At 38.9% G+C, this 25,167-nt stretch overlaps 2 protein-coding genes across 2 annotated transcripts in view; one reads left to right on the forward strand and one right to left on the reverse strand.

The window, feature by feature from the left end:
* Window positions 1-508: 508 nt before the first annotated feature.
* LOC121233364 lies at window positions 509-1,954 on the reverse strand. Its single transcript, XM_041123982.1, has 3 exons — window positions 1,738-1,954; window positions 1,188-1,420; window positions 509-1,116 (listed from the first exon to the last, which is right to left on the reverse strand). Exons 1-3 carry the CDS (start codon window positions 1,952-1,954, stop codon window positions 697-699), a joined length of 870 nt encoding a protein of 289 aa, XP_040979916.1. The 3' UTR covers window positions 509-696.
* KMT2E (lysine methyltransferase 2E (inactive)) overlaps window positions 1,926-25,167 on the forward strand; it is a 66,741-nt gene continuing 43,499 nt past the window's right edge. The window contains 3 exon segments of the mRNA XM_030013303.2: window positions 1,926-2,285; window positions 9,871-9,930; window positions 20,899-21,083. Coding sequence (XP_029869163.1) covers window positions 21,013-21,083 — 71 coding nt within the window. The 5' untranslated portion in view covers window positions 1,926-2,285; window positions 9,871-9,930; window positions 20,899-21,012.

Genomic DNA, 25,167 nt, shown 5'->3' on the forward strand with positions numbered 1-25,167 from the left:
CTGCTTTCCTTTTCACCAGCTCTTCGGGTATCCCCCGCCCGTGAAGTCCTCCCTCGCGCTGGGATCATGGCGCCCGTTTTCTCCCTTTGCACCAGCCTCCCCCGGCAGCTCCCCAACCCTGCCCAGCTGCGGCTACCCCTGCTGCAGGATGATGTCAGCGCCAGCCAATCGAGGCGCGCCGGGCTAGCCCAGCCAGCCTCGTTATTGGCTCCCGCGCAGCTCCCTCCCCCCTCCTGACTCAGTCTCCGCCGCGGTTCGCTGCGGAGCCGCAGCCAAGGCACAAGTGGGGGGAGGGGAATAGGAGGGGAAGGGAAGAAAAAAAAAAAAACCCCTACACAAAAAACCGAGAACCAAACCCACCAAGACGCCAGCCGCCATTTCGCGCAACAACAGGCAGAACCCGAGCGAGCAGCCCCAGCCAAGCGCCCTAAGGAGAGAGAGAAAGAGAGAAACAAGAGACACACGCACAGAAGAGTTAGACAGGAAAAAATACCCATAGACTCCGCCGTGATCACAAGACGTTTAATCGCCCCCCTCCTCCCTCAGGCTCAATGCCCCATTACAGCCGCCTCCTCTGCGTCCAACCAGCTAGCAGATCCCTTCACCTCGGCTCCCTCCTGCCGCAGCAGCAGCTGTTTAGAGCCCCAAACTCTCTCTGCCCAAGGTGTGGGGGGACGCTAGTCTATGGCGCTGCTGCTAACTGCTTCTCCAGTCACCCGATTGTGGCGGCTCCATCGAGGCAGGGTAAGAGCTGCCAGCCCAGCTTTTATCTGGTGCCCCGAGTTTGCGCACTGAAGGAGGCTCGCTCAGCCCCTGGTGGGCGTCGAATGAAACCCCAGCCACCGCCTCCCCTCCCTCAATCAGCCGTATCGCTGGAGGGGCTGAAGCCGGGCAGGGGAGGCAGGGCGGTGTGCGGGCAGAACAGGAGCTGGGAGGGGATGTGGTGGAAGGGAGAGGAGTTCCGTGCAAACGGCAGAAGCTGCGTCTTCCCTGAGAGGCTGGTGACCCTCTCGCTTTGCCAGCTCCCGCTGGTCCGGATAAAAGCAGACCGTACCTGCTCCCCAAGTGCCGTTCCCTAAAGGGGAAACGAGGCTCGTTCACTGCTCGTCTCGTTCCCTGCAGAAAAGAAACGCCTTCAGCTAGTGCTGTCCCACTCCCTTTAAGAACCGAAGCTCTCTCCCACTTGCCTTATATATGAGCCTTAAAACGCTTCGGGGAAGACTCTCAGCCTCAACTGTCTTCTTGACAGGAGAGATTCGGTCAAAACCTCCACATCGCCCTGAACGGGTCTCGGTCAAAGCTCCCGCTCCTTCCCCTTTCTCGCCCCCCTCTTCCCCGCCCCTCAAGTAAGTTCCTCTGCGTGTGTGAGATCCGGCGGGTCTGCCCGGCTTTTCGCGTACTTTGTGGCGAAAATTTACTCCTCAGGTTGAGATTCATAAAGAATAGGTACGCTGAGAGTAACGACGTTCGTGAGGAGGAAGCCGGACGCGGGGGGGAGAGCAGCTGAGGAGGGAGTTTTGGCGTTTCTGCCTCAGAGGATGCAGTTGTGAGTCAGACATCCTCCCGCCCGCGTTCGGTCCCACAACAGCTTGGGACGGAGCCCCTGCCCCTCCCCCGCGGTCTGCGCCTCCGGGGCTGCGGATCGCCCCCGGCACCAGCCCCAGCTGCCGCGCCGCCCCTCCTCCGCTGCCCTACTTCCCTCCACACCCCCTCACAGCCCCCCTGCCCAGCCCCTGCCGCAGTCTGGTGTCTCGGCCGCGCCCAGACCCGAGCCGTTCAGCGTAACGTGCAAAGCGCTGTTGTAAAATGGACACTGAGGGCTCGGCGGGCGCAGACTGCACTCCCAGCCCATAAGCAAAATGGCGGCTGTTTGGCTTCGCCTTGGTAACCCTGCCCCTGCCAGGCGGGGCGGGTAAGCCCCGTGCAGTGGGAGGGAGGGGAGAGCGGACGCCATTTTCCCAGAGAGAGGCAGTGACATAGAAGGGAGCGTAGGAGGCTGAAAGGAGGGAGACACGGGAGCAGCGGCGGCAGCGGGGTTTGTACACAGGTCCCAAGGCAAAGGCGCTTCCGAGCTCGTCCCTGTAGGGTTCTGCGCACTGAGCTAGGTTTGGGGGGAGGGGGGGTCTCCTCTTTCCTTTCTTTCTCTTTTCTTTCTTTTACCAGAGCCTGCTGAGGGTTCCTGCCTAGGGTAGGGATATCCGCAGTGGGGCTGTTGCATTGTTTTGGTTGGGATAGAGAAGGGGCTCAGCTGAGGGGTCCTGCTGCCTGGCCTGTGACCATTACAGGTGAGTCTTCGGTTATTACCAGGGTATTCTGCTGTGGGTGCTTTGGGGAGGGGGGGTGGCAAAAAGGGAGTGAAATGCGATGGGAACGTCTCATTACCCTCGGTGCGGGTATAACTCCTTCCCACCCTGAAACGCGTTTAAATTCTGTTTAAGTTGCCTTGAATTTGTTTTTGCTTTTGTGGGGTTTGGTTAAAAAATGGCAGGCTGTCGCTATATCTTGTGAATATGGCGGGTTACTGTAACTGGAGGAGCTGAGGAGAATTTTTTGGCAGTTACGCCAGATTTATGCATTAGGCTTGGAAAAAGAGCCAGAAGGGGCTATTATGTGACAACATACACTTCCTTAGACTGGTGGTTTTCAGAACGGGTTTGTGTGTTATTGGGACTGCGTATTGAGTTTTATGAAGCTTGGGAAAACCTATTCTCTTCCTCCATCCTGTATATTTTTGCTTTGTGGTACTAAAATGGCTCGTTATAGGCCTAATCTCTCTGCCTTCCACACCCCCGCCTCTTTTCCTCCCTCCCTGCTAATATCTCCGCTTCGTGGTGTAACCTGGACAAACGGAAAGCAGTCCTCAAGAGTTTCTGTGCCAATTTAAAAGGGGATCATTCTCTCCACCCCCTTTCTTGAGGGTGTAAGTAGTTATATTGGTGCATACCTTTCTTGCTTTAGTTTCTGCAGCCAGTGTTGGTGTTCCTTGGATGGCATATTTCAGTCTCTTTCTTAAATAAGTATTGGTGGGGTAGACCCCATTGCTGCAGACATAGGGGAGGAGAAACAAACGGTTCACTGTGTAGTACTAAACAGGGTAGAGAAACATAATATAGCCTGATTATAAAGGTCCTGTATTCCCCCATACTCAGCCATTAGGGAATGTGCAGTGGCTAAAAGCCCTGAGGTCCCTAAAATGGTACATACTACGTGTCGTTAAAAGCAGAAGTTTAGTGCTGCATCTAGATTTAGGAATGTTTTAGTCTGTTTATTTACAGTACCTTAAAGGAATAATAACGAAACGTTTTTGTTATCCAGGGCTCAGGTCAGAGAAGAGAAAGAGATATCCATGCCTGTACTTACAATGCATGATTAATTGATTATAATCACTATACTTTCAAAGTTACTTTTCAAAAAATGTGGAGCAAATTTTTTAATTTCCCTCTTTTGTCCTTTAGAGATTCTAAAAATGGCGGCCTCAGGCTGATGTTGTGGTAATCTAATCAGCTCGGGTCCTCCACACCCCATGCAGTGCATTTGTCTGCAGCATATTAGAGTCTTACTATGTTTAAATGAAAAGACTGTTCCCTTCAAATAACGTACAAAACATCTCTTGACTTTACTGCGATTTAAAAATGCTGTGTTCCAGCTGATTAATTTTATTGGTTATGTGTGTGAAAGGCAAGTGAACGAGACCACTCTTGTCGGGGAAAAGGGGGGTGGAAAGAGGCAACAGACTCAAGCAGCTTTTTTGAGGGGTGTGTATAGGTTACTATAAGGTAATATGTCTGTCGGTTTAATAATTTGGAAAAGCTTCTGCGTTTGTGATGGATACTGTACATCTGTCCATCCTATTAACGACATAAAAGCAGTGATACTTACCAAAATAAGTAGTGGATTAAGATCACTAAAACAGTCAGCCAAATTCTTTGTGGAATCGCGTTTGTGAACGTCATGTTCACCTTCCAGGAAATACCTTTGCTGGACATTAGGGTAGTAATTCAATGTATTCATAGTTTGAGAATACTAAAAGAACTTAATACTTACGGAAATAATACATGTGAGATTATAATCTGTTACTTTATTAAGATGTGGAATTTCTTCTGCTAGCATGTAATCTTGGTGTTACATTTCTTTCTTAAATCTATTTTGTATATCGCTGTATAAATTTTATGTGTGGTAATACACATACAAATACTGAGGCAAAGTCTAGTTCCTAACCTCTAAATTTCTTCCTAAATGAAATATGAACCTTTTAGTATCACCACTATAAATATGTTTGGGTGGGGGGAAGGGAGGTCACAAGGATTTATTATTTGGTAGTTGGTGTAGTGTACTCTGATACAAACTATGGAGGCTGCGAACTGTACGTTTTAAGCAACAAAAAAAGAAATTTTTCACTTTTTTCTTTTTGTATGCCTGTCTTTAATCTTGTTCTTGGTTTAATGAGGTATGAATTCCTATTCTAGTATAGCTTTGGAACCTTCTGGATTTAAACAATCAAAAGTGAGGTATTGAAATGGCAAAATCATCTTCAATCTCTGAAGAATTTTAATTTAGATACTGTTTAGAAGCACTGATGTGTGGTTTAAGGTATATCTGAAGTTGAACAATAAGATAATAAGACTTTTAGAGTGTTGTTAATGCATGTCTTTCATGTGTTTTGAGGCCAAAGGCTGAGTGATTTCAACCACCAAGTGGTGTGTTAATAGTCCGGTAATGCATACTCCCATTATACCTTCCTTATTTATATAGATTTGATTTTTTTTAATAAACCATGCCTTACTCTGTTTATTTAAAAGTACATGAATAAGATTCTAAGCAGTGTATGTATGGGCCTTTTTGGAAACCTTCTTCTTTCCTCTCCCTAGGATTAAAGCTACTGTTCTTGTGAATAATTTTTTTAGCATTATGACTTAGAGGGCTACACGGCTCTGTGGTCTAACTTCATGGCCTCAGTCATGTTCTCGAGCAGACATCTGATTCAAGATTAAAATGAAAAGAAAATAATTTTGTACACTTTACAAAAAGTGTTCAAGGGGGGAGATGAAATAAACCCAAAGATTGGAATAATCATACTCAAATTTTACAGCTTATCTTATAGACTGCAAATTTCATGCACTAAGAACCTCTTGGGAATTTTCAGATCTTCCAGAGTTTCCCTGCATGAGTTTTAGTGAGTCAGTTTGCCTTTGTGACTCAGTTTCTCCATTTGTAAAAAGAGATCTGTGTTTTGTTTTAAGAAGACAATATTACAAAGGAAGTTCTACTTTTATTTTTTAACTCCATTGATGTTGATATGTTGAAGTATATTCATAAAAAATTAAATACACCCCACCCCCAACGCAACTAATAAAAACGTCTTGAAAGAAGGAAGGTTTGAAATCTAAACTACTTTTTTTTCAGGAGACAGTTCTGATTTACAAACATGGTGTTAAAAATGCAATAATACGGACTGTAGTTCTAAAACCGTTTATGTATCTTCAAGCTTTTCATATCTGAAGGAAAAATCTGCTTAACTGTCACTTAGCCTTTTGGGTGAGTTTTTTTGCCATCTGGGAAATTCCAGAGGGGAAATAATACTGGCTTTTTACGCTATATCTAGGAAAAGTTTCTCTTAGCACTAAAATTCAGATTACTTTTAGGAGTTGCATTACCTCATATCTTTGGTACAGTTTCAGCACACACAACTGTTAATATTCTGTTGGAAAGCAACAGAAATACAGAAATCGGTGTCACACTGAAGGCTGTAGTGTCTCACTAGTCCTGATCTCAGTTTGATTTAAGGACAGTCTTAATTTTGCTTGCATGTTAATACTAATTTTAGTAAGGACTATTTGTGGGACTTAGTTAAGGAGTTGTGTACGTAATTGTAGAATCGTGGCATTGTTTTAAATAGATTAATGTAAATGAAGGTTTAATGAAGGTATTTTGCTGTGTTCATGTAACATTCTAACAAAATTGGGGTTTTGGGGGTGGTGTAGATTGGTGAAGATATAAAATAAAACTCAATTCAGACTTCTGGAGAGATCCCAAAGAAGTCCATCTATGTTACTGGCCTTGTGACTTCCATACAAATGAGCATTTGTGAATCTCTCAAAAGCAAATTTTGTTGGACAGTGTTTTTGGAACAGGTACAGTGTTTGAATGTTTCCACTGTGCAAATACTAGTTTTGATTTATTACTAAGAATGAAACTTAAGGCATCTCTGAATAAAAAAAAAGTTTCGGCTTAGTAGAATGTTAAGGAAGAAAAAAACCCTTTTTATTCTTCTGAATTCTGGATTATTTAAAATATTCGTTGTAGTGGGCTTTCGAATGGTGCAAGATGAGTATTTCTAACTACATCAGTGTTCACATTTTCTTACTAACCAAGAATCGTACCCACAAAAGTTGAGGATCCAAAGTTCTGCTGGTGACCTTCAAAACTATAGCAGGGTTGTTTTTTTTGGGTTTTTTTTTTTTGTAGTATGTTCAAAGACAAAAACTGTTGTTTGTTATGCCTTAAAGGTAACAAGTTATTTAAAAGAAACGTTGTCAAGGTTTCATATACTTACTTGCTAGGAGATACTGAGATTGTTTTTGCTCCCTCTTACAAATCTGAATGTGGTATTAATGAAACAGGCAAGATTTTAAGCTCTGCTGGTTATTAGAAAAATTTAATAATTAAATCTGTAAGATTCTGAAGACAGTTTTGTTGTACAAAGTATATTTTTTTAACATGCCTGGCTTAAGTCCTTTCTTATCTTTATTTTTCTAAATTAAAATATTTGTCAAGAATACGGTAAATCACAGTGTCCATTCAAGTTATGTGTTTCAAAAGTACAAATGAAGAATATATTGAAGTAGCACAGATGTTGAATCCTGTGCAGGTAAAATGAGTTTGTTAGTTTTGCATATTTTATTGAAAGAGTGTTGTCTCTCCTTTTATGTGATAATTCATACATTGCTTAGATGGAGATGCAGTGTTGTAAAACTTAGCTGAGCCTTGGAAGGGACCTGCAGTTTTGCAAATCAGACAAGGTATGGGAAAGCCAAAATAGTATTGATCTCATTTTAGAATTTAGTTTAAAGTTAACATTTTCAATATGTGTAGATATTAAAATGTCGTAGTGCGGGCTCAGGTTTAGACAAGTTATTCTTATTTGTAGTTGTGTTTTGTGTATTTTGTGCCATCATGGTATAGGTAATCATTCACTTTTATATCTTTATCTCAAAACTAAATTACCGTCAAGTTCAAAGACAAGATGATAAAACTAGATTTTAATGACATTATTGTACTTTACATTACAACCTTAGAAGGAGGACCTGTAATCTATTGTCGGTTATTTCATCAGTCATAGAAAGTGATGAAATTAATAGCCTGTATTTACAAAGTGAGAATTTAAAATGTATACAGGAAGGTAGGTTTGGATCTTTTACCCTGAGGAGCTCTGTATATTTAAATTGGTTCAGTGTTCATTACTCTTTAACTCTTCTAACTTGACTAGGTCTAAAGATACTTTTTTCTTTAACAGTGAGTGATGCACTTGCCTTGAGTAGACAAAAGGAGCTAACTCCTAATTAGTATGGTTATAATGGGGCTGTGTTTAAAACCGTATCACAAGACAGATGATATTCGAAGTCTAGACAGTTAATCCTGTCTTAACTGTTGGTTTAAAGAAACTTTTCTAATGAGGAATGTTTTTAGTACGTTCTACTTAAACTGAAGGTGAAGACCTGAGAATTACAGCAACTTATAGCTTCTGGAGAAGGTATAGAGAGATTACACCTCTCATTTGGTAGAAACGTGAATATTTTTACATATAACTGATAAACAATACAGTAGTTATTTTACTGGTTATAAGGATAAGGTTCCTTCCTCAGATGCTTTACTAAGCAATACAGCCAATTGCTCTTTTTTAGGGTAGAAATACTTGATGAGAATCTTACTCTTTAATATCATTATGCAGGATTTTTATGAATGACTGTAGTGATTTTTTTTTTTTAATAATGTTCATTCTCTACTGTCTCTTTGCAATCACATCTTCTGTACTGGAAGACAAATAAAAGACAAACTCTGCATCTTTTTTCCCCTCCTGTGTGGCAGTAATACTGACAGTTAAAAGCTGTGTTTTGTGCTTCCTTTGCTGGGCAGAATTTCTTTGTTGTGTTTTTTCTAAGATGACATATTTCATATCTTTGTTACTACAATTAAAAATACACACTGAAACCTTTGAAAACACAAAGGTATAAAGTTACAAATGCAGGGAATCTAAGTTTCTTAACCAAATCAGTCAATATAGTTTTGCAAGGTAATTGCAATTGAAAATGAAATGGTTTTTGTTGTCTTGAAAGTAGGAAAGATCTTTAGATCTTAAACTTCTGTATTTTTTTGGCTGTCCTTGAACATGATAGTCTCCTTCATCTGTTCCCTCACCCTTTCTTGCCCTCTTTCTCCCAAAATCTGGGATTGAAATATTGAGCATTGAAATATTGCCAAGTTGTTACCAAGAAATATAGTCCAGGTTGGAACTGTGGTTAAAATTACATAAAAGAGTTCTTTTAACTGCTAGAAAGAATTAAGGTTTTTATTTGAAAGAGTGCAGCTTTCTGACTTGCTTGTGTTTAGATTCCTAGGCATAAGCGTAACAATTAAGTGAATGTCTACAAACTGCTTCCACAAGTAAAAGTAGAAGCACTGTTGTGTTATTCATGTAAGTCAAATGCCACTGATGAAGCAGGGGAACTAGTTTTTGGAATCTTAGTGAAAACATGTCAAAATAGAAATTTGCTTAGCTGAAATGTCAGACTTCAAATAAGTCAAAAAAATACTTCTTGTGTAGTAGATATCTAATAGTTACAGTAGACTCCAAAGTCTTAACTAAGCAGCAGAGAAAAAGATAACTTAAACGAATTGTTTTATTTGATGTCATGAAGCCAGCAAAATACTTAAGATTGTTGAAGGCAATACCAATATGTGTTTGTAGCCACATGTTTTCTCCCCCCAAAAGCCTTGCTTTTTGGGGGGAGGAATATTGGGCCTTTAGCATTTAGACCTTCCAGTGAGTGAATCACCATACCATAAGGTATACTGTTACATTTAATAAAAAAGAAATATACTTAGCCCTTACAGTTGTAGACATGATTTACAGAGTATTCTTCCAGAATGTGGACTGTATATACTTGCAGAAACCCTTTATATTTTGAAATGTTTGTCAAGAATAATAACTTAAGGTGACAGGTGTAAATAACATTTGTTTGGAGAATAATTGGTAAGTCACAGGCATTTTGTGTAAGTTTAATCAACAGTTATTTAGCATTTTGTGGTAGGTGGAGAAGAATGCAGTAAAACAGTTGATAGAAAGAATGACTTAAAGCCAAGATCTTTTTACTGGAAAACTATTTGTTTTCTTAACCTTTGAATTTCTATTTAAAAGGAATTTCACATCTCGCAATGATACAGTATAACGCACTAATGTTAGGTAGCTAGTATATATTTCTCTAAGCAATAAGCAATATTGTTATCAAAAAGTAATTTTTTCTCTTACTCTTCTTCATTTGCTGTACTTGTCTTGTATTTTACAATTCCTTGACTCTCCAGCTCAATTGATAGTTTTTGAATGGCTAGGCCTTTTTGTGTGTGGTTTATTTTATTAAGTATGGCAGGTGTTTAGTAAACTTAGAGACATCAAGTGATTGGCAGTTAATTTTCAATTCTGGGGGTTGATTTCTGTAAATACAAAACCTAAAATCTGTAAGCATTGTATTTTTCTGTATAGCTCTGCTTACTGCTTCTTGGATAGATTTCTGTTCAATAAACTAATTCTTACTCTTTCTGTAACTGCATTTACCTTTATTTCCCCTCTACCACTCATTCTTTTTCTCTTCCTAGTCCCATATTTTGTCTAACTTCCACTGAGAGAAGAAAAGGAGGAGTGAAGAGAGAGAAGAGGTAAGGGGAAGTCTTCCATGTTTTAATGGACTGGCATAAATATTTGAGAAAGAGAGATCTCTTTCCATCACTTTTTCAGGAATACACGAGAAAAGCACTCTTGAACCAGATAGTAAAGGGAAGATAGCCTATGGCCAGTGGAAACTAGCTCTTCTGTATGGCAGAAATTTTGCTAACTGACAGACTGATTCTAGGTTTATTCTTAAAAGGGCAGCTTGCTTTCCACTCACTAGAGTTGGTGTAATGCATGTAATGACCTGTATACTGAAGAATTGATACTTACATGATGGAAACTCAAGTTTTTTATGCATGAATCTTGGATGCCATGGAGGAGGCAGGGTTTTTTTTCTTCTTTGTTCAAGATCACCAGCTCAAGACCAATTCATGAAGTTTGGCTGTCATTCCAAACATGACTGAGGTCTTGGTTGAATGTGAAGTCCTATATTTATTGTATCAGGATGTTCATAAGTATGCTAATGAACTCTTTACTTTGCCATGCTTGTTCTTACTCTGTATTGGCACTGGATTAAAAGCAAAGTAGGAGGAGCCTTACCCTGTAGTAGTGTGGCTGTAATAGCCATGTTTATTAAATAAGTTGGTCTAATGATCACTAGATCTCTGTCAGTACAGCAAATAACTTAAAAAAACAAAATTTGATAGTTAGGAACATAGTACCCTTGAGAGCTCTGAAGCTTAATGAAAATGCAAAAAGGGATGGAAAGGGGCAGCTATGAGCAATGTCCTGGAAGAAGCAGGGAGAGGAAGCATAATGGTTTTAGCCATTATCTGTCATGTGTGTAACTCCAAACCAGCCATAGCAGGTACTTCCCCCCCCCCCCCCCCCCCCCCCCCCCTTTTTTTGGCTGGCTGACAGGGCACATGAGAAGGAGGTGAGGTGGACCGGACTACTGACAATGTGTGGGTCAGTGTGGATGGCAGGGAGGTTATTGAGGGGCTTGTGTGTCAGGCCAGGACCAGTTAATACTGTGATGAGGAAGATGGGGAGGAAGATACAGCTATGAGAGGGATATAGAGACTATTAGGTCAGTGGGAATGTTTGGGCACAAGCTATAAATACATAGGAAACCAGATTTCTTTTAGAACAAGTTTTTTCTTCCATGTGATTTGCAGAAATTGGTCATTAATGGGTCCTAATTTGTATATTGTATTTGAGCGTGCCTACTGTGTCTTATTTTTATCTACTACTCTTTTTTTGTCTCAGCACAAATTTGAAGTAGACTGCTAACTTATCTGTTAGGTTACCATAGAGAGCAGCAAACAGTAGCAAAGGTCTGAATTTGGACTTGTAGCTGTTTCTAAGCCTGCATACTTCATACTGCAACTGCAGTGGTGTAATATTTGGAAGTTGGATATCCCTCCTAATCTCTTAGCAAAATCTGTACCATGGTGGAGTATGTCGGGGGAAACAGAGAAGGAACTTCCTTGTGGGTAAGATTAGTCATTTATTCATGTATTCTGCTTCTAGGTCTGATTAAAGATGTGTTATCTCCTTAGAAACAGCCAGCAATAAATAAATGTTCAGATTACCTTGATATATGTATTTATGCTGAGCATATATATGCTGCATGTATTTTTTCCAGATTTGTGTGTAGATACATAGGTACACTTATATATACACACATGCACACAGAGTAGTTCACTATTTGAAGGATATCTAGAGTATACCATTAAAATGTCAGTTTCTATCACTAGTTTTCCAAATAACCTAACTATTGTATAGAGAAAATGCAAGTGTTCAGAGCAGTGGTAGAAAGCAGAAGTTTAAAAAAAACATACAATTTTTTTTAGTAAAATCTTAATGTTTTATTCTCTGTAAACCCCCCCAATTGGAGAAAAAAAAAAAAAATCTAAAAAGTTGGGGGAAAAAAAAAAAAAAAGATTGTAGGCAGGGAAGCCAAATAGGAAAGCTCAGTTTGTTGGCTCTGTGACAGTTCAGGGTAGTAGTTTTCACCCTGGATTTGTGGACTGTATGACACATTGTATTGATAGGTGCATTTTTACTTAGAAATTTCTCCTGTATAGGTTGTGCTAGGGTATAGGTGTATCACCTTTTCTTAGTTCTGTTCTTGTGGATTTCTTTGTGGGAAGGGTGGTTCCCATGACCACAGGTTAAAACTGTTGGCCTGTAAATCTCAAGGAAGGAATGACAAGAATTGCTTTTGCTAATGATTGCAAAACATGTGTACACATATGATGTAATCGGGGGGAGGGAAGAGGAAAAAGTTTAGATTGCATGCTCAATAAAAGGCAACTTATGCATAGAAGATGTTTAAGTGTTTGTCCTCTAAATTCTGTTTTTGCCTTTTTCCAGGGTATGTAGTAGGCTTGATTTGGTGTGTCTCAATTTTAAGGTACATAACTGTGTTCCTGTGTGCTATATTGAGTACCAGGGCTTCAAATATTTTTTTTATCCATCTCCCCTTATAAAGAAAGCATTTTTAAGGGGAAGGAGGGCACCAGCACACCTTGTGGACTATTTTTCCTGGCGTGCTAAGAAAAACAAACAGAATACTACCTTTTGGTCATCTATATCTATTACCTGAGATGACTTGTATAAACAATTAATACCAAGATCAGCAGGAGTCAGCAGAGGTCTGAAAGCAGTAGTACAATTTTGGAAGTCTGTGGATCTTGCCCAAAAGACCCTGTTGAGATGGGAAACTGTAGTTAGTTTCAGAGTGATCCTGTGTGATTCTGGAGCCAACCTGGACCCCCAGTAACATGAATTTTCTACTGGGAGCAAATGGAAGTTGGAGTTTTGGTTTGGGCTTAGTGCTGTATTAGTACAGGTAGATTGCTTTTACATTCAAATAGACTTGAAGTTACAACCAAGTTAGCATCATGTGCTGGTTGAACTGAAAGGTCTTGCTTGACTCGAGACTCCTGCAACGAGTTCGTGTATTTTACATCTGAATTGTTTTTATCTGTAAATCTGATAACTCTTCTATACCCTTCCTCTTCTTCCTTGGCCCATGCATGAGTGGTAAATTGACTGTACAGATCACTTTGTTTCAACGATTTGATCTGTTTGTTCCAGTAAGCCTCAAGTTAATTCCCTTAGATTTGTACACATCTCTTAAAAATGAATCTTTATGTATACTGTGTGTATTCTGATACTTAAATACTGCTCCAGGAAATTGTTACTAATATTTTGCCTGTATTTAAAGGGTATGAGGCAATGGATTTACCAGTACTCTTAGTTTAGAAAAAGAGAGCCTCTTCTGTACTTGTGATCAGGAAATAAGCTCTGCTTAAACATGGGGTGAACTGCCCATTTCCCCGTAGGTTGGTGAACACAGGCTATAACTTTTCATATGTTCAGGAGTGATAATTATTCTCAGACATTTCAGTTATTCAATTCACTAAATATGGGTAAATTATCACTTTCACCGTCTACATATTTTGTAATATGTATTTAAAGTTACATAATTTTGCTTCTAAGGAAAGACAGTTGGCATATGTAGATAGGTTAGAAGGTTTTGATTAAATTTTTTTTCCCTCTAGTTATGTATGTTCTGTATATAGACCTTGTGGAGATGCAGAGCAGACGCAGTATAGAGATGGGAATTTGGTTGGTATACTAATCTTTCTGCACTGACATTAGTTAAGGACTTTGAGGTAAAGGTGCATGCATCAGTATATGTATTGGGTTTGTGTGGCAAGGTTTTGGTAGTGGGGGAGTTACAGGGGCGGCTTCTGTGAGAAGTTGCTAGAAGCTTCCCCTGTGTCCCATGGAGCCAAGGCCAGCCAGCTCCAAGATGGACCCGCTGCTGGCCGAGGCTGAGCCCATCAGTGATGGTGATAGCGCCTCTGGGATAATGTATTTAAGAAGGGAAAAAAGTTGCGGCAAGCACGGAAACTGCAGCTGGAGAGAGGAGTAAGGCCATGTAAGAGAAACAGCCCTGTAGTCACCAAGGTTGGTGAAGAAGGAGGGGGAGGAGGTGCTCCAGGCACTGGAGCAGAGATTCCCCTGCAGCCCATGGGGAACACCATGATGAGGCAGGCTGTCCCCCTGCAGCCCATGGAGGACCCATGCTGGAGCAGGTGGATGCCCGAAGGAGGCTGTGACCCCGTGGGAAGCCCGTGCTGGAGCAGGCTCCTGGCAGGACCTGTAGCCCCGTGGAAAGAGGAGCCCATGCTGGGGCAGGTTTGCTGGCAGGACTTGGGACCCCATGAGGGACCCACGCTGGAGCAGTCTGTGCTTGAAGGACTGCAGCCCATGGAAGGGACCCATACTGGAGCAGTTCGTGAAGAACTGCAGCCCGTGGGAAGGACTCATGCTGGAGAAATTCATGGAGGACTGTTCCATGTGGGAAGGACCCCACGCTGGAGCAGGGAAAGAGCGTGATGAGTCCTGCCCCTGAAGAGGATGAAGCGGCAGAAACAATGTGTGATGATCTTAACCTCCGTTCCCCATCCCCCTGCGCCACTGAGGGGGGGTAGGTAGAGAATCTGGGAGTGAAGCTGTGCCTGGGAAGAAGGGAGGGGTGGGGGGAAGGTGTTCTGAGATTTGGTTTTATTTCTCATTACCCTACTGTGGTTGATAGGGAAAATTAACTTAATTTGTTGTCAAAGTTGAGTCTGTTTTGCCTGTGATGGTAATTGGTTGGGTGATCTCTCCCTGTCCTTACCTTGACCCATGAGCCCTTTGTTATATTTTCTCTCCCCTGTCCAGCTGAGGAGGGGAGTGATAGAACGGCTTTGGTGGGCACCTGGCCTCCAGCAAGGGTCAACCCACCACAGTATAAAATCTAAATAATTACTTATCTAAAACCAGCACTGATTCATCTCATGAAATACTCCGCCTAATTATAGGCTAATCTAATCATAGTTAGATTTTTCTCCCTTAAACTTCTGCTCTGCATTTAGGGAAGCCCTAGTAATTTTCTGCGGAGGCATTCTGTGATGAAATCCCCAAGTCTTGAAACATCTAAACTGTGTAACTACTTTTTTTTTTTTTTTTTTAATCTTGTAATTGTGGAGGGGTGTTGACTGATAGAGGCAATTGCTAGAAAAAATTACTGAAGAACTTCAGGTGTATATTGAAGTCATAAAAACAGGAACAAAAGACTCTATTTTTGTAGTGCCTAGTGATGTGAGAAACTTGAACTGATGTAGCGATCAACTTGCTAAAATTAGTGTAGTGTTTTGTGTACATGGAAGATTCTTAGATTTGACCTAAGAAATAATTTATTTGTAAGATTAATTCATGATTTCACTGATGTCCCTTTATAAATTAGGAAACAAATGTTGTATTGCGCCTTGCTTTGAATTCTATTCCTAACTTTTATAGTGCATTTTTTTTTTTTCACTTTTAAATGCTTTTTGTCTTTAGTATCTATCATGTGACAATAAAAACTGGAAATTGATTTATGGGGAAAGAAAGGCAAGGAACAGTGACATTGTCTGTGTAAAAAGCTGTCAGATGTACTAAGAAGAATAACAAAACCAGATTTCATTAATTTTTTTTCTTTTTTGGTTTTTGTAGTGTTAGGGTAAATGTGGATTAAAAATAAACCCAAACCAAAAGAAAAAAAACACATTGTTACGATAAGTGTGGGATATTAACTTGATATATTAATTTCTCTTCAGGATTTTTTATCATAAAGGCAAAAAAGTTGTTACTGGTGCTGCCACTACCTCTTGCCTTTGATTTTTATGAAAAGTTTTGCATCTGTGAACCCAGATGGGAGCTTTAGTATTCTTACACATACAGCGTATGTTCTAGCAGGCTTCTTAGTCCTATCCCTCTTCCCTCTCCCTTCTTAAAAAAGGTTAAATGTCTTGCAGAGGTGAGCTACCAATGTAGCATATAACCATGTGAGTTATACCCTTCCCAGTACAGCAAGTACTGTTTGGTTTCTTCTGGCTTGAAGAATATGCTTCATGATTAGCAAAAGTAAAGGTAAAACAGAGTTTTCTGATCAGATTTTTATTGTTACTTTCTGTTTGAATGTAAGTACTGGGAACTCAGTTTCTGAATTTATAAAAGAACATGCAAGTAAAAGTAGTTAAATGTTTTTAAAAAAATACTTTTCCTACCTTCTTAGGAAAAAAAACAGAGAAAAGAAACAAAAGGAAACTTATATGGAAAATGCCATGGAAGAATTTTTCTGGACTCTTGACACTTAGAGGATGATTGATAGCTGGGATTATGAAACCTTGTTGGAGTCATCTGGACAGTTTGGCTAGACTTCAAGTTCTTATTTTTCAAGTGTACTTTCTGTCTAGGTGATCTATCATCTGCTTGTTTCCTGAAACTGTTCTATAGAGCTTTTGATGGTCCTACAAGAAGCAAGTGCAAGGAGGGAAAAAAGACATGCTGATAAAGTGGGCCTGGAGTTCCTTTCTGCCAACATCTGATCATAGCAACTGGATTTTGTTTTGAATGTTTGGACCCTGTAGGATTAGGTTTAAAAATACTGATGTAATGTCAAGAGATTACCCATTTACCTTCTGATTCAAGAGTTGAGCCCTCTATATTTGTGGTTTTTTCCTCCTTTGTGTACCAGTGGAAAAGCTAAGTTTTTTCTTCTGCTGTCACATGCTTGATCTTAGAAGGACATGGCAGAAAGGAAACATGTGGTCTTCGTTAGACCACAGAATAATGTTGTGTAAGTGGAATACCTCAGGGATAATATGTAAGTTATTTTCTGTTGTTTAATGCATAAATGATGTTCTCTGTACAAAGCCACACAGATTAATAATTTGGGATGTATTGTGCTGTTATACTTATGTTGTTAGAGCACAATTCATTTAAAAAAAAATAGTTCTGGTATCATAAACAAAGTGGATCATGAGAAGTATGGTGAGGCCTCAAATATTTTAGACTTGATATGGCTGTTAAGTCAAAAAGCTCCTGTGTATTCTCTAGAGAGAAAAAGAACTGCCATAGAAAATGTAAACCAATGTGGTCGAATGGTAAAGTGTGAGAAGTTTCTTGCAGGAGGTTGATCTTGTGCAAGATAAATATTTTAACCAGATTGAACAAAAAGTTTTTTGTTTTTTTAAGATGAAAATTGTATTATTAGGGCAAGGTAAACTTCTTAACTGCAATTAAATTAAAGCAAAATTTCTTCAAATAAGGAATGTGTTTTCATATAATAAAGCTGTGGTGGTGGGGTGATAATGAAGAAAATCCGATGAATCTAAGAAATGGCCAAAACTCTTTCAAAGCTTTTACAGTGTGTTATCACTAGAAGAATAGAGTGGGCCCTAACAAAATTGCAGGTCTTCTGCTGTTGAGATGTAGGTATGGTAGATGAGCTACTTTGCCAATAAAGAGCTGATCATTGAACTTTAGACCAGCAGTTTTTATATAGTGCCTTTTAACTATAAGACCCTGAAATTAACTGGACAATTAACAGTGTGGTCTTTCTAACTTTCAAATTCATGTACTGCTTGAAGAAAGATTTTTCTTAAACAGTAAGTTGTGTATAATCTGCTTGGATTGTAGGAAGGCTTCTTCTCTAGCACCCTTCTTTCCACTTTTCCTGGCCAGTTATTTAAATGAAATGCACCTATGAAAACAGTTTCTTTAGAAGGCCGTGGGTGACAGATTGTCAGAGTTCTGAAAGAATAATGATTTGAAATAGATGGGTACTTGAAGAAATTGGAAGGTTCCATGTTATGATAGCAGATAGTATTTTATGACTCATCTAAAATATCAAGCTTCAAAGGATAAGCAATCACTTTTAAGATGGATAGGGAAGAAAGTTCCCCAGTGGTTACATTATTTTCTGTTCTGAACTTTCCAATTTTTGTAGTATAATCCAATAAAAATACTGGAAATATTTTAGTGTGTCATGACAATACTTCTGATTATGACATGACAGAAAATACTTGCCTTCATCCCAAATCTGACATCACTGTAATGTTCATCACTGGATGGCCTGTAAGGTCACAGTTCTGTTAATAAGTGGGCACATAGTGAATTTATCCTCGGTCTCCCCCAGCCCCTGTCACAGGAATTTATTGAGGATGGCTACTCATAAATAATGAGCTATGTTTGTTTGAATTAACTTGGCTGTGTAGGTATTGTGAGCCAGTGACTGCCTCCATTCTTCCATGCTTAACTATAGGCAGAGGAAAAGCATTGGAGGGTTCTGTGCGTGTGTGCGTGGTGAAGACCTGAAATCTTAAGGTGGTAAAAAAATAATGAGGTAGTATTACAATCATATTCTGCTTCCTTTTAGATGAAACAACTTCTGTTTAATGCTGTTTGGCAAAATAAATATGAGTTCCTCAAGTCTGTGATTTTATTCAGTATAGATTAATCTCTTTTTGAGTGAATTCTGACTAAGGCTTAAAGACGTATTTCAATAGCTTGCAGTAGGGTAAGAAGTTCTATCTTGGCTCTGTTTCCTCCCCACCTTTTTTTTTTTTCTTACAAGAGTCATGATGTATTTGCTTGGTCAGAGATGATGGCATTAATTGGGCCATGCGTTAGCAAATCAGTTTTCTCTATATACATAGCTCTAAAAACATATACATAGCTCCCTTCTTTTTCTGCATTGTTTTAAAAAAAAAAAAAGGCCCAAATTTCACTTGATTCTCAGATTTGGTAACCACATCTTTTCTTCCTGTGTTCACAATGAAGGTCACTTGAATATATGATAATTGGTTAACCTCAGTTCTATGTAAGTTTGCAGATGTTATAGCCTGTGAGGCTGCTAAGGCAGGTTCTTCACTTCCATTAGTGTCCCGCCCATTTTTTCTACCTGGTCAGAAGTGTTTAAAGAAAATTCAGTTAAGAAAAACCATACCACCACCAAAAGCAATTTTAAGTGCGAGAAACTTCTGTCTAAGTGAGGACCTTGTTCCCAGGCAGTTGTGTCCAGTATGTCTTTTAGACCTACTTTGAAACACAGTAAAACTGTTCTTTAGAATTATCTAGTAACAAGCATAAAATAAAATCTCTATTATGCTAATGATTTGTTAGCATAGGTGGTGGTTGCTAGTGGAAGAACCCTTTAACCTGTGATAGCTGATTTACTTGGACTAAAAAAGTTGATGGTTTCTTTTCAGTTATTGGGTAGAAATTAATACAAATTTTTTACTTTTTCAGAAGAGGAGAACTAAATGGTAAGCTGATGTTTCCTGTAAGTTGTAGATGAGGCCATTCAAGGTTCTACCCTATGAGTAAACTATATGGTGGCAGAATGAGTGCTCACTTAAACTGTAAGAGGGGCTTGGGGTTTCTCCTGTGCCATCTACTAAAAATATTCTATACCTGCTTTTGGTTTAACAGGTTTTTCTTGCTGTTTATTCTTGAAAACATTGTGTTTTCCTTAATTTTATGCACAGCTAGTGATACAGTTTGACGTTTGTGGTATGTGATAAGAAAATGCTCAGTGTTTAAATGAGGAAAACAAGATATCCCAACAGCTAGTTGGCCTGATTGCTTTCCAGTGCATTGTATTTTGTGCCTCGTGTAATGTGACCAAAACACAACTTCTGCTGTCTAGTGGGAAAATGAACTGTAGAAGGTTTAGGCGCTTAAGAGCATGCCAAGATGTTTGATGTTAATTGCCAGACTTCAGTAGTGAGAGAAAATTGAAGAAGTTAGATGAAGACTTGGTGCCAGTTCATACCTTAGAGAAGCCCCATAGATGCCACTTCCTCATCCTGAAGATACCAACTTTATCAATAAAAGGAGCAAATTCAGATTTAAGTCCACAATGCTTTTTCTGAAGTCCTTTTTATAAGTACACCATTTTTCACTGGAGGCTTTTTAGTTGTTTCTTGGCAATCTAGTGTTTGGCAAGGATGAGCGTGTTTAAAATACGTTGATCTCAAAACTGTTGGGCTTTTGTAGACTTCAAGTAAGATACTACATTTTGTCAGATGGGAGAAGTGTATTTATTTGGCACTGTATGTGCTTCATTGCAAAGTGGTCTATGTCCTTGCAATTTTGACATTTTGGAAGGAGTTTGCAATTACTGATTATGCAAGCATTGAAGATGGGGGCATTTTGCTTCAATTACCTAGTCACTTGTGGAAAACCTTGTCTATATCAGGCTATAAAAATGCATTAGTTTACTAATCTGTGAATAGAGATAGCTGAGGTGCTATGTACATCTCCTCTCATGTACTTGGTTGGGTGTTCTGCCCTACTTGGTAAGAGGAGTGGGAGACTAGTAGTAACTGGCATACAGATAGGATTGTTGTATTCACTTGTGCGAGTCAAGCAGATTGTAGCTTTTCTCTACAATTAAAAACTACTACTGACTCTTTTTAGTTTACTACTTTAAAAAAATCACTTCGGAAAGTGACACCTGATGGGTATAATATCTTCTGATGGTGATCTATTACAATGAGATGGAAATTGTTTCATATCATTATTGTGAATCATTAGAATGATTTTGGTTTAAAAAAAATACTGAATGGAAGTTATGACATTGTTTCTTTTGACATCCTTAGTTTGTATAGTGGACATTGAAAGTTGGTTGTTTTTTTTTTTTTAAAGTGCAAAGCAGAAGTGAACAATGCTCTCTAAGAAATACTTGAAAAATTCTGTAACCAGGTTTCTATTGAAAGATACAGCAGCTGGGCTCTGACAACGCAGAGCAGTAAGCAGATGTACTTCACATTCAGTAAGTTTGCCATAAAGTGATTCTTTGTCACTTCACTGAATGTGATGAGTTTTTTTTTTTTAATCATCAATTTCAATGGTAATATTTTTGTGGGTTTGTAATATTTTTAAGTTCAGGCCTTAAGATCATCACAGTCTTAAAATAAGTGTATTTGAAGTTAACAACTTCTTTAAAGAAGATTGTTTTCCTTTTGCTTGTGTAAAATAAAAAAATGAAATCATTGTGACAGATAAAAGTGGTTTGGTGTTTTGTTTTTTTTTAAATACATGATGTAAAATTGCCTGGTTTTAAAATGAATTGACTCTGTCTTCTGCTTTTTCTTGTTTTGTTTGTTGTTTTTTTTTTTTAACAGGGTTTGTGGATGCACTTAGATGTTTGCAATGAGCACTGTGGCTGGCATGCCCCAGTGTTTTGGATACCAATGCATAGGACTCCGTAGTAATCGAATTTATCAGAAACGAACGTCATGAGCATAGTGATCCCATTGGGGGTTGACACAGCAGATACTTCTTATTTGGAAATGGCTGCAGGCTCAGAGTAAGTATGTGAACATAATTTGTAAGTTTTCTTATCTTTTTGTTTTTATTATTTTTTCCCTAGTGAGTACTTTTTGAATTCAGTTGGAGAGGACTTGGGAGTCTCCTTAGTTTTATTGAATTTTTAATTAATATTAATTTAATTGAAATTAATAACTGTCACTTTATTCTTAAGTGAGTTTTTTCATCTTCAGGGAGAGCAAAGGAGAGAAGCTAAACTGTTCTACAGATGCATATTTTTCTTGCTTATCAGACTGAGAAATACAGATGCTGCCTGGTTTGCTTTTCATGCTTAAAATATTTTGTCATTTCTGTTTCCTTTTAACTATATGTAAAAAAATAGTTTTGATTTCCCATTTTAGGTAAATTCATTTGGTGTGGTAAATTGCAAGAAAGTGGCACTAATTAGATAAGGGTGTGCCTTTATGAAAGTTGAAGGCCTGTCTTAATTGTCTCATACCATGTCTTCACAAAGTTATTTTGTATTGAAAAGCTAGTAGAAATTCACTTGTTAATTATTCATTTCAGTTAGTAACTGTGTATAAAGGATTACAAAGAGCCAGTGAAATCCTGAATTCAAGAAACTCTTCCTTTGCATGAAATAAGCATAGTGAATTTCTGGGGTTTGGGGCAGGGGCTTGCTTTGGGGTTTTTTGGGGGGGGGGGGGTGTGTGTTTGTGGGGTTTTGGGGGGGCCGTGGGCGTGTTTTGGTGTGTGGTTTTGTGTTTGGTGTTTTGTTTGGTGCCTTTTTTTTTTTTTTTTTTTTTTTTTTTTCCCTTTAGTGGTGTCTGAATCTGTAGAGTATCAATAGGCTAGAGTACAGGTCTTGTTGATCTCTGACTGGAGATTTTTGCTGTCAAACTAACATCTTTCCATGTGTGTAGTATCGACCTGGCTATTGAATGTTATGAGAGGAGAAATAGCGTTTTGGACAACTTGGTTCTTTGAGAGGTGAAAGACCAAGGTGGTCTTTCAACTTTTACCAGTGTACATAGGTATATCATCCTGTTGAGCTCTGTATATTTCAGAATAGTATCTGGATTTTTTTTTTTCCTCTGGTTTTTTTCTGTTGCTTTTGCATTAGTAGAATACATGACGGGTGAGTTTTTTGGGAAGAGATGGGTGTCAAAAGGTACTAAACTTTAAAGATCAAGAGAGTTTGTATAAGCCACAGTGAATCTTGTATACTTCTTTGCATATACATATGGAAAAAAACCCCAGTTAATTTCTTAGATCTAACAAAAAATGTTAAATTCATCATTTATATCAAATTGGGTTTTGGTTTGTTTTTTTAACCACTTGAGGTGCTGTTACTCTTTGCCTTCCTCTGAGCCTTTCTGTAGCAACGTTAAAGACTTTCCCTATCTTTGGTTACCACAAAAATCCATTTGCTTGTTTTAGATATTGAAACAATGGATTAGACTTACTTTACATATATGCTTGAAATCTTTCATAAATCAAAAATAAATTTCATAAAGTGGTCCTTCATTTAACAGGTGCATTGAATAAATAACATGAATTTAAATAGCTTACACGCAGTCTTTGCTTGAGAGTGTGTGCTAAGTAATGTTACTCTGTTTAAGAAGCAAGTGGCTTTCCTTCCAAACATTGAAAATGTTACACACTGTGAGCAGAACTCTTGAACAGCTTTTTAAAGGGAAGTTTATTTTCTGTGCTTTCAGTTATATATGAGGGTATTCTAACTCTGCACCATTTATCTGAAGAAAACCAAGAATTTGCAATTTGAAGCTTTTTGTCACATTAAATTTTTAAAGTTGTTTTGTTAAACTCTCATATCATGAACACTAGTTTCCTTGGTGCAGAAAATTTTTTAACTTGAGTGACCCACTCACAGCTCTTTTCATTATATTTTCCTGTGGTTTTCTTTTATGTTTAGAGATGGTCATGGTTCCCAAGGTTGCTGACATTCCTTGCAGATGCAGCATGCCATGCTGAAATTAAAATAAATATATACAGTTGTCAATATAAACAAGATAGAGTTCACAGTGTGTTATTTGCTTGATACTGTGGCACAGCGACCCAGTTAGGAACTGCTTTTCTTCGGATGTTAAGTGACTGTTACCAATTAGATTAATTCTTGTCATCCCTGCCATACTTAGGCTGAAAAACGTGTAGCTACATGATTGGCTTAAGCTTATTTAAAAGCCATGCCACTGTCAAAAGAAGTGTGACACAAAGGTGTGTCCCTAACCTACCTGCTTATACAGTTGTAAACCTTTTCTGTCACCATCTATGTGATTTACATGGGTTTTGTACATTTTCTTCCAGAGAATAGCGTGTTGGATATAGATTGTATTGATAGCGGTCATAGATTGTCTTTGACCAAGTTCTGGGGTTTTCCTGAAAGGGAGGAGTTGGAATTTCTTCACTGTGACTGACAGGTCTGGTATTGCTTCATCAGTTGCTGAAGTGTGAACAAACACAAGAATGGGGGAATGGCAAACTTAATTACGTAGAAGGAGCCCAGGAAAAAACTTCTAGCTTAGTGCAATCTCTTAGTTCTGAGAGATTTTTCCCTATGTGTCAAACTAAGGGATAAGCCTATCAAAAAGATGGATAGTTCACGTGATTACATAGTTTCACATAGTATTTTAGTAATTGTAGCGAATAGCTATGTGGAGAATAACTCTTACTAAAAGGTTTGAACGTCTTAAAAATTGGGTGAAATAGTCTGTCTCTTATCTTACTTGTACCTAAGTGGGCTCTCCAGTGGTGGATTGATCTTCATAGTGCCATAGTAGTCAGAACACATATAGTTTGCCTTTGTTTGTAAAAGGCTTACTAAAGATGAGTATGTATGACTTCTTACTGTTAAAGACCTTGTAATAGTAAGCAGAGCCAGCCGCTTTTGAAGGTTTAGAATGCGCTTCCTGACTTAAGGGACCATTAGTCTAGGTTAGAGCATGAGCATAAGCTACACATTGGGAAATGCCATGGATGGTACTGCTCACCTGTTTTTTTTTTTAATACCTGTCTGTGTTTTTTAGAGTGAAGGCCTATATAATGAACCTAACAACCACAGTATATGGATCATTGTATTGAGTTCAATACCCAGGAGAAAAGATTATGAACATTGTTGTAGTCTTAAATAAATGAAAACCTACCCTTCTATAACTGTTGTTGAAATAGGGATTTTTTAAATTTTTTTTTTTTTTTTCTTAAAGTATTTTAGGACAATGGGAAGCTTGCTGTTTCCCTACAGATGGTATCGGGCCAGCCTATACTTGTAGGGCCTGCTATGAGATGCTTACGTAGCAGAACCTACCCTGTGGTAGGGAAGTAGTACTCAGTTCTTTGTTGTCTAGGTAGTGAAGCCCATCAGATGTGTTTGGTTAGATGAAGTGTTTTGAAATAGAAAATACTGTTTTTCATAAAAAATATTTTACGTTTCTTTGTCTGAGCTGACGTTCAGCCAGATACTGCTGAGGTGTGCTGGTGCAAAGGGAAGACAGACCTGAACTCTTGAAAATTAGACCTATCAAACTGGTATATGGCAGATTGATGCTGCTGAAGCATGCTTGGAAGCAAGAGGTTTCATTTGGAGTTTTGACAAATGTTTTCAGGAAGGTACTATTAGCTAGAGTTTTCATAGCCTAAAGCTTGGATACCCACCTGCCTTTGAAAATTTTATTTTTAGTGAGATTTTCTTTCCCATTCGAATAGCTACATTTTTATAGAAGTGATTGGTAGCCCTAAATTCTGAGACTGATTGTATATTGGGTGTTAGTCAAAAAACACTCCCCCCCTTTTCTTAATTACAGGGTCAGAAACAAAACAGTATTTAAAAGGGTTGGGGTGGGGGAGGTGGGATTTCTTAAAGATGAATTGGCTATTGCTTAGAATGGTTGATAATTGATTCCCTTAATACAGGTTAACTATAAGCTTGTAGGGATTGAGTTTTTGTGATCTGATCTTGTGTGTTGCTTATTTAATTTCTCACTAATGCCATCTGCTGGCAACATGCAGAATTTTTCAGTTTGCATTGTACTTTTGAATATGAATAGTAGGAAATGACCCAGAATATGAGAGTTGTTTCACTTGCAGAATGAAAAATATTTGACGGG

Source organism: Aquila chrysaetos, chromosome 5 (genome assembly GCF_900496995.4).
Source record: "Aquila chrysaetos chrysaetos chromosome 5, bAquChr1.4, whole genome shotgun sequence".
In the NCBI taxonomy this organism is placed as follows: Eukaryota; Metazoa; Chordata; class Aves; order Accipitriformes; family Accipitridae; genus Aquila; species Aquila chrysaetos.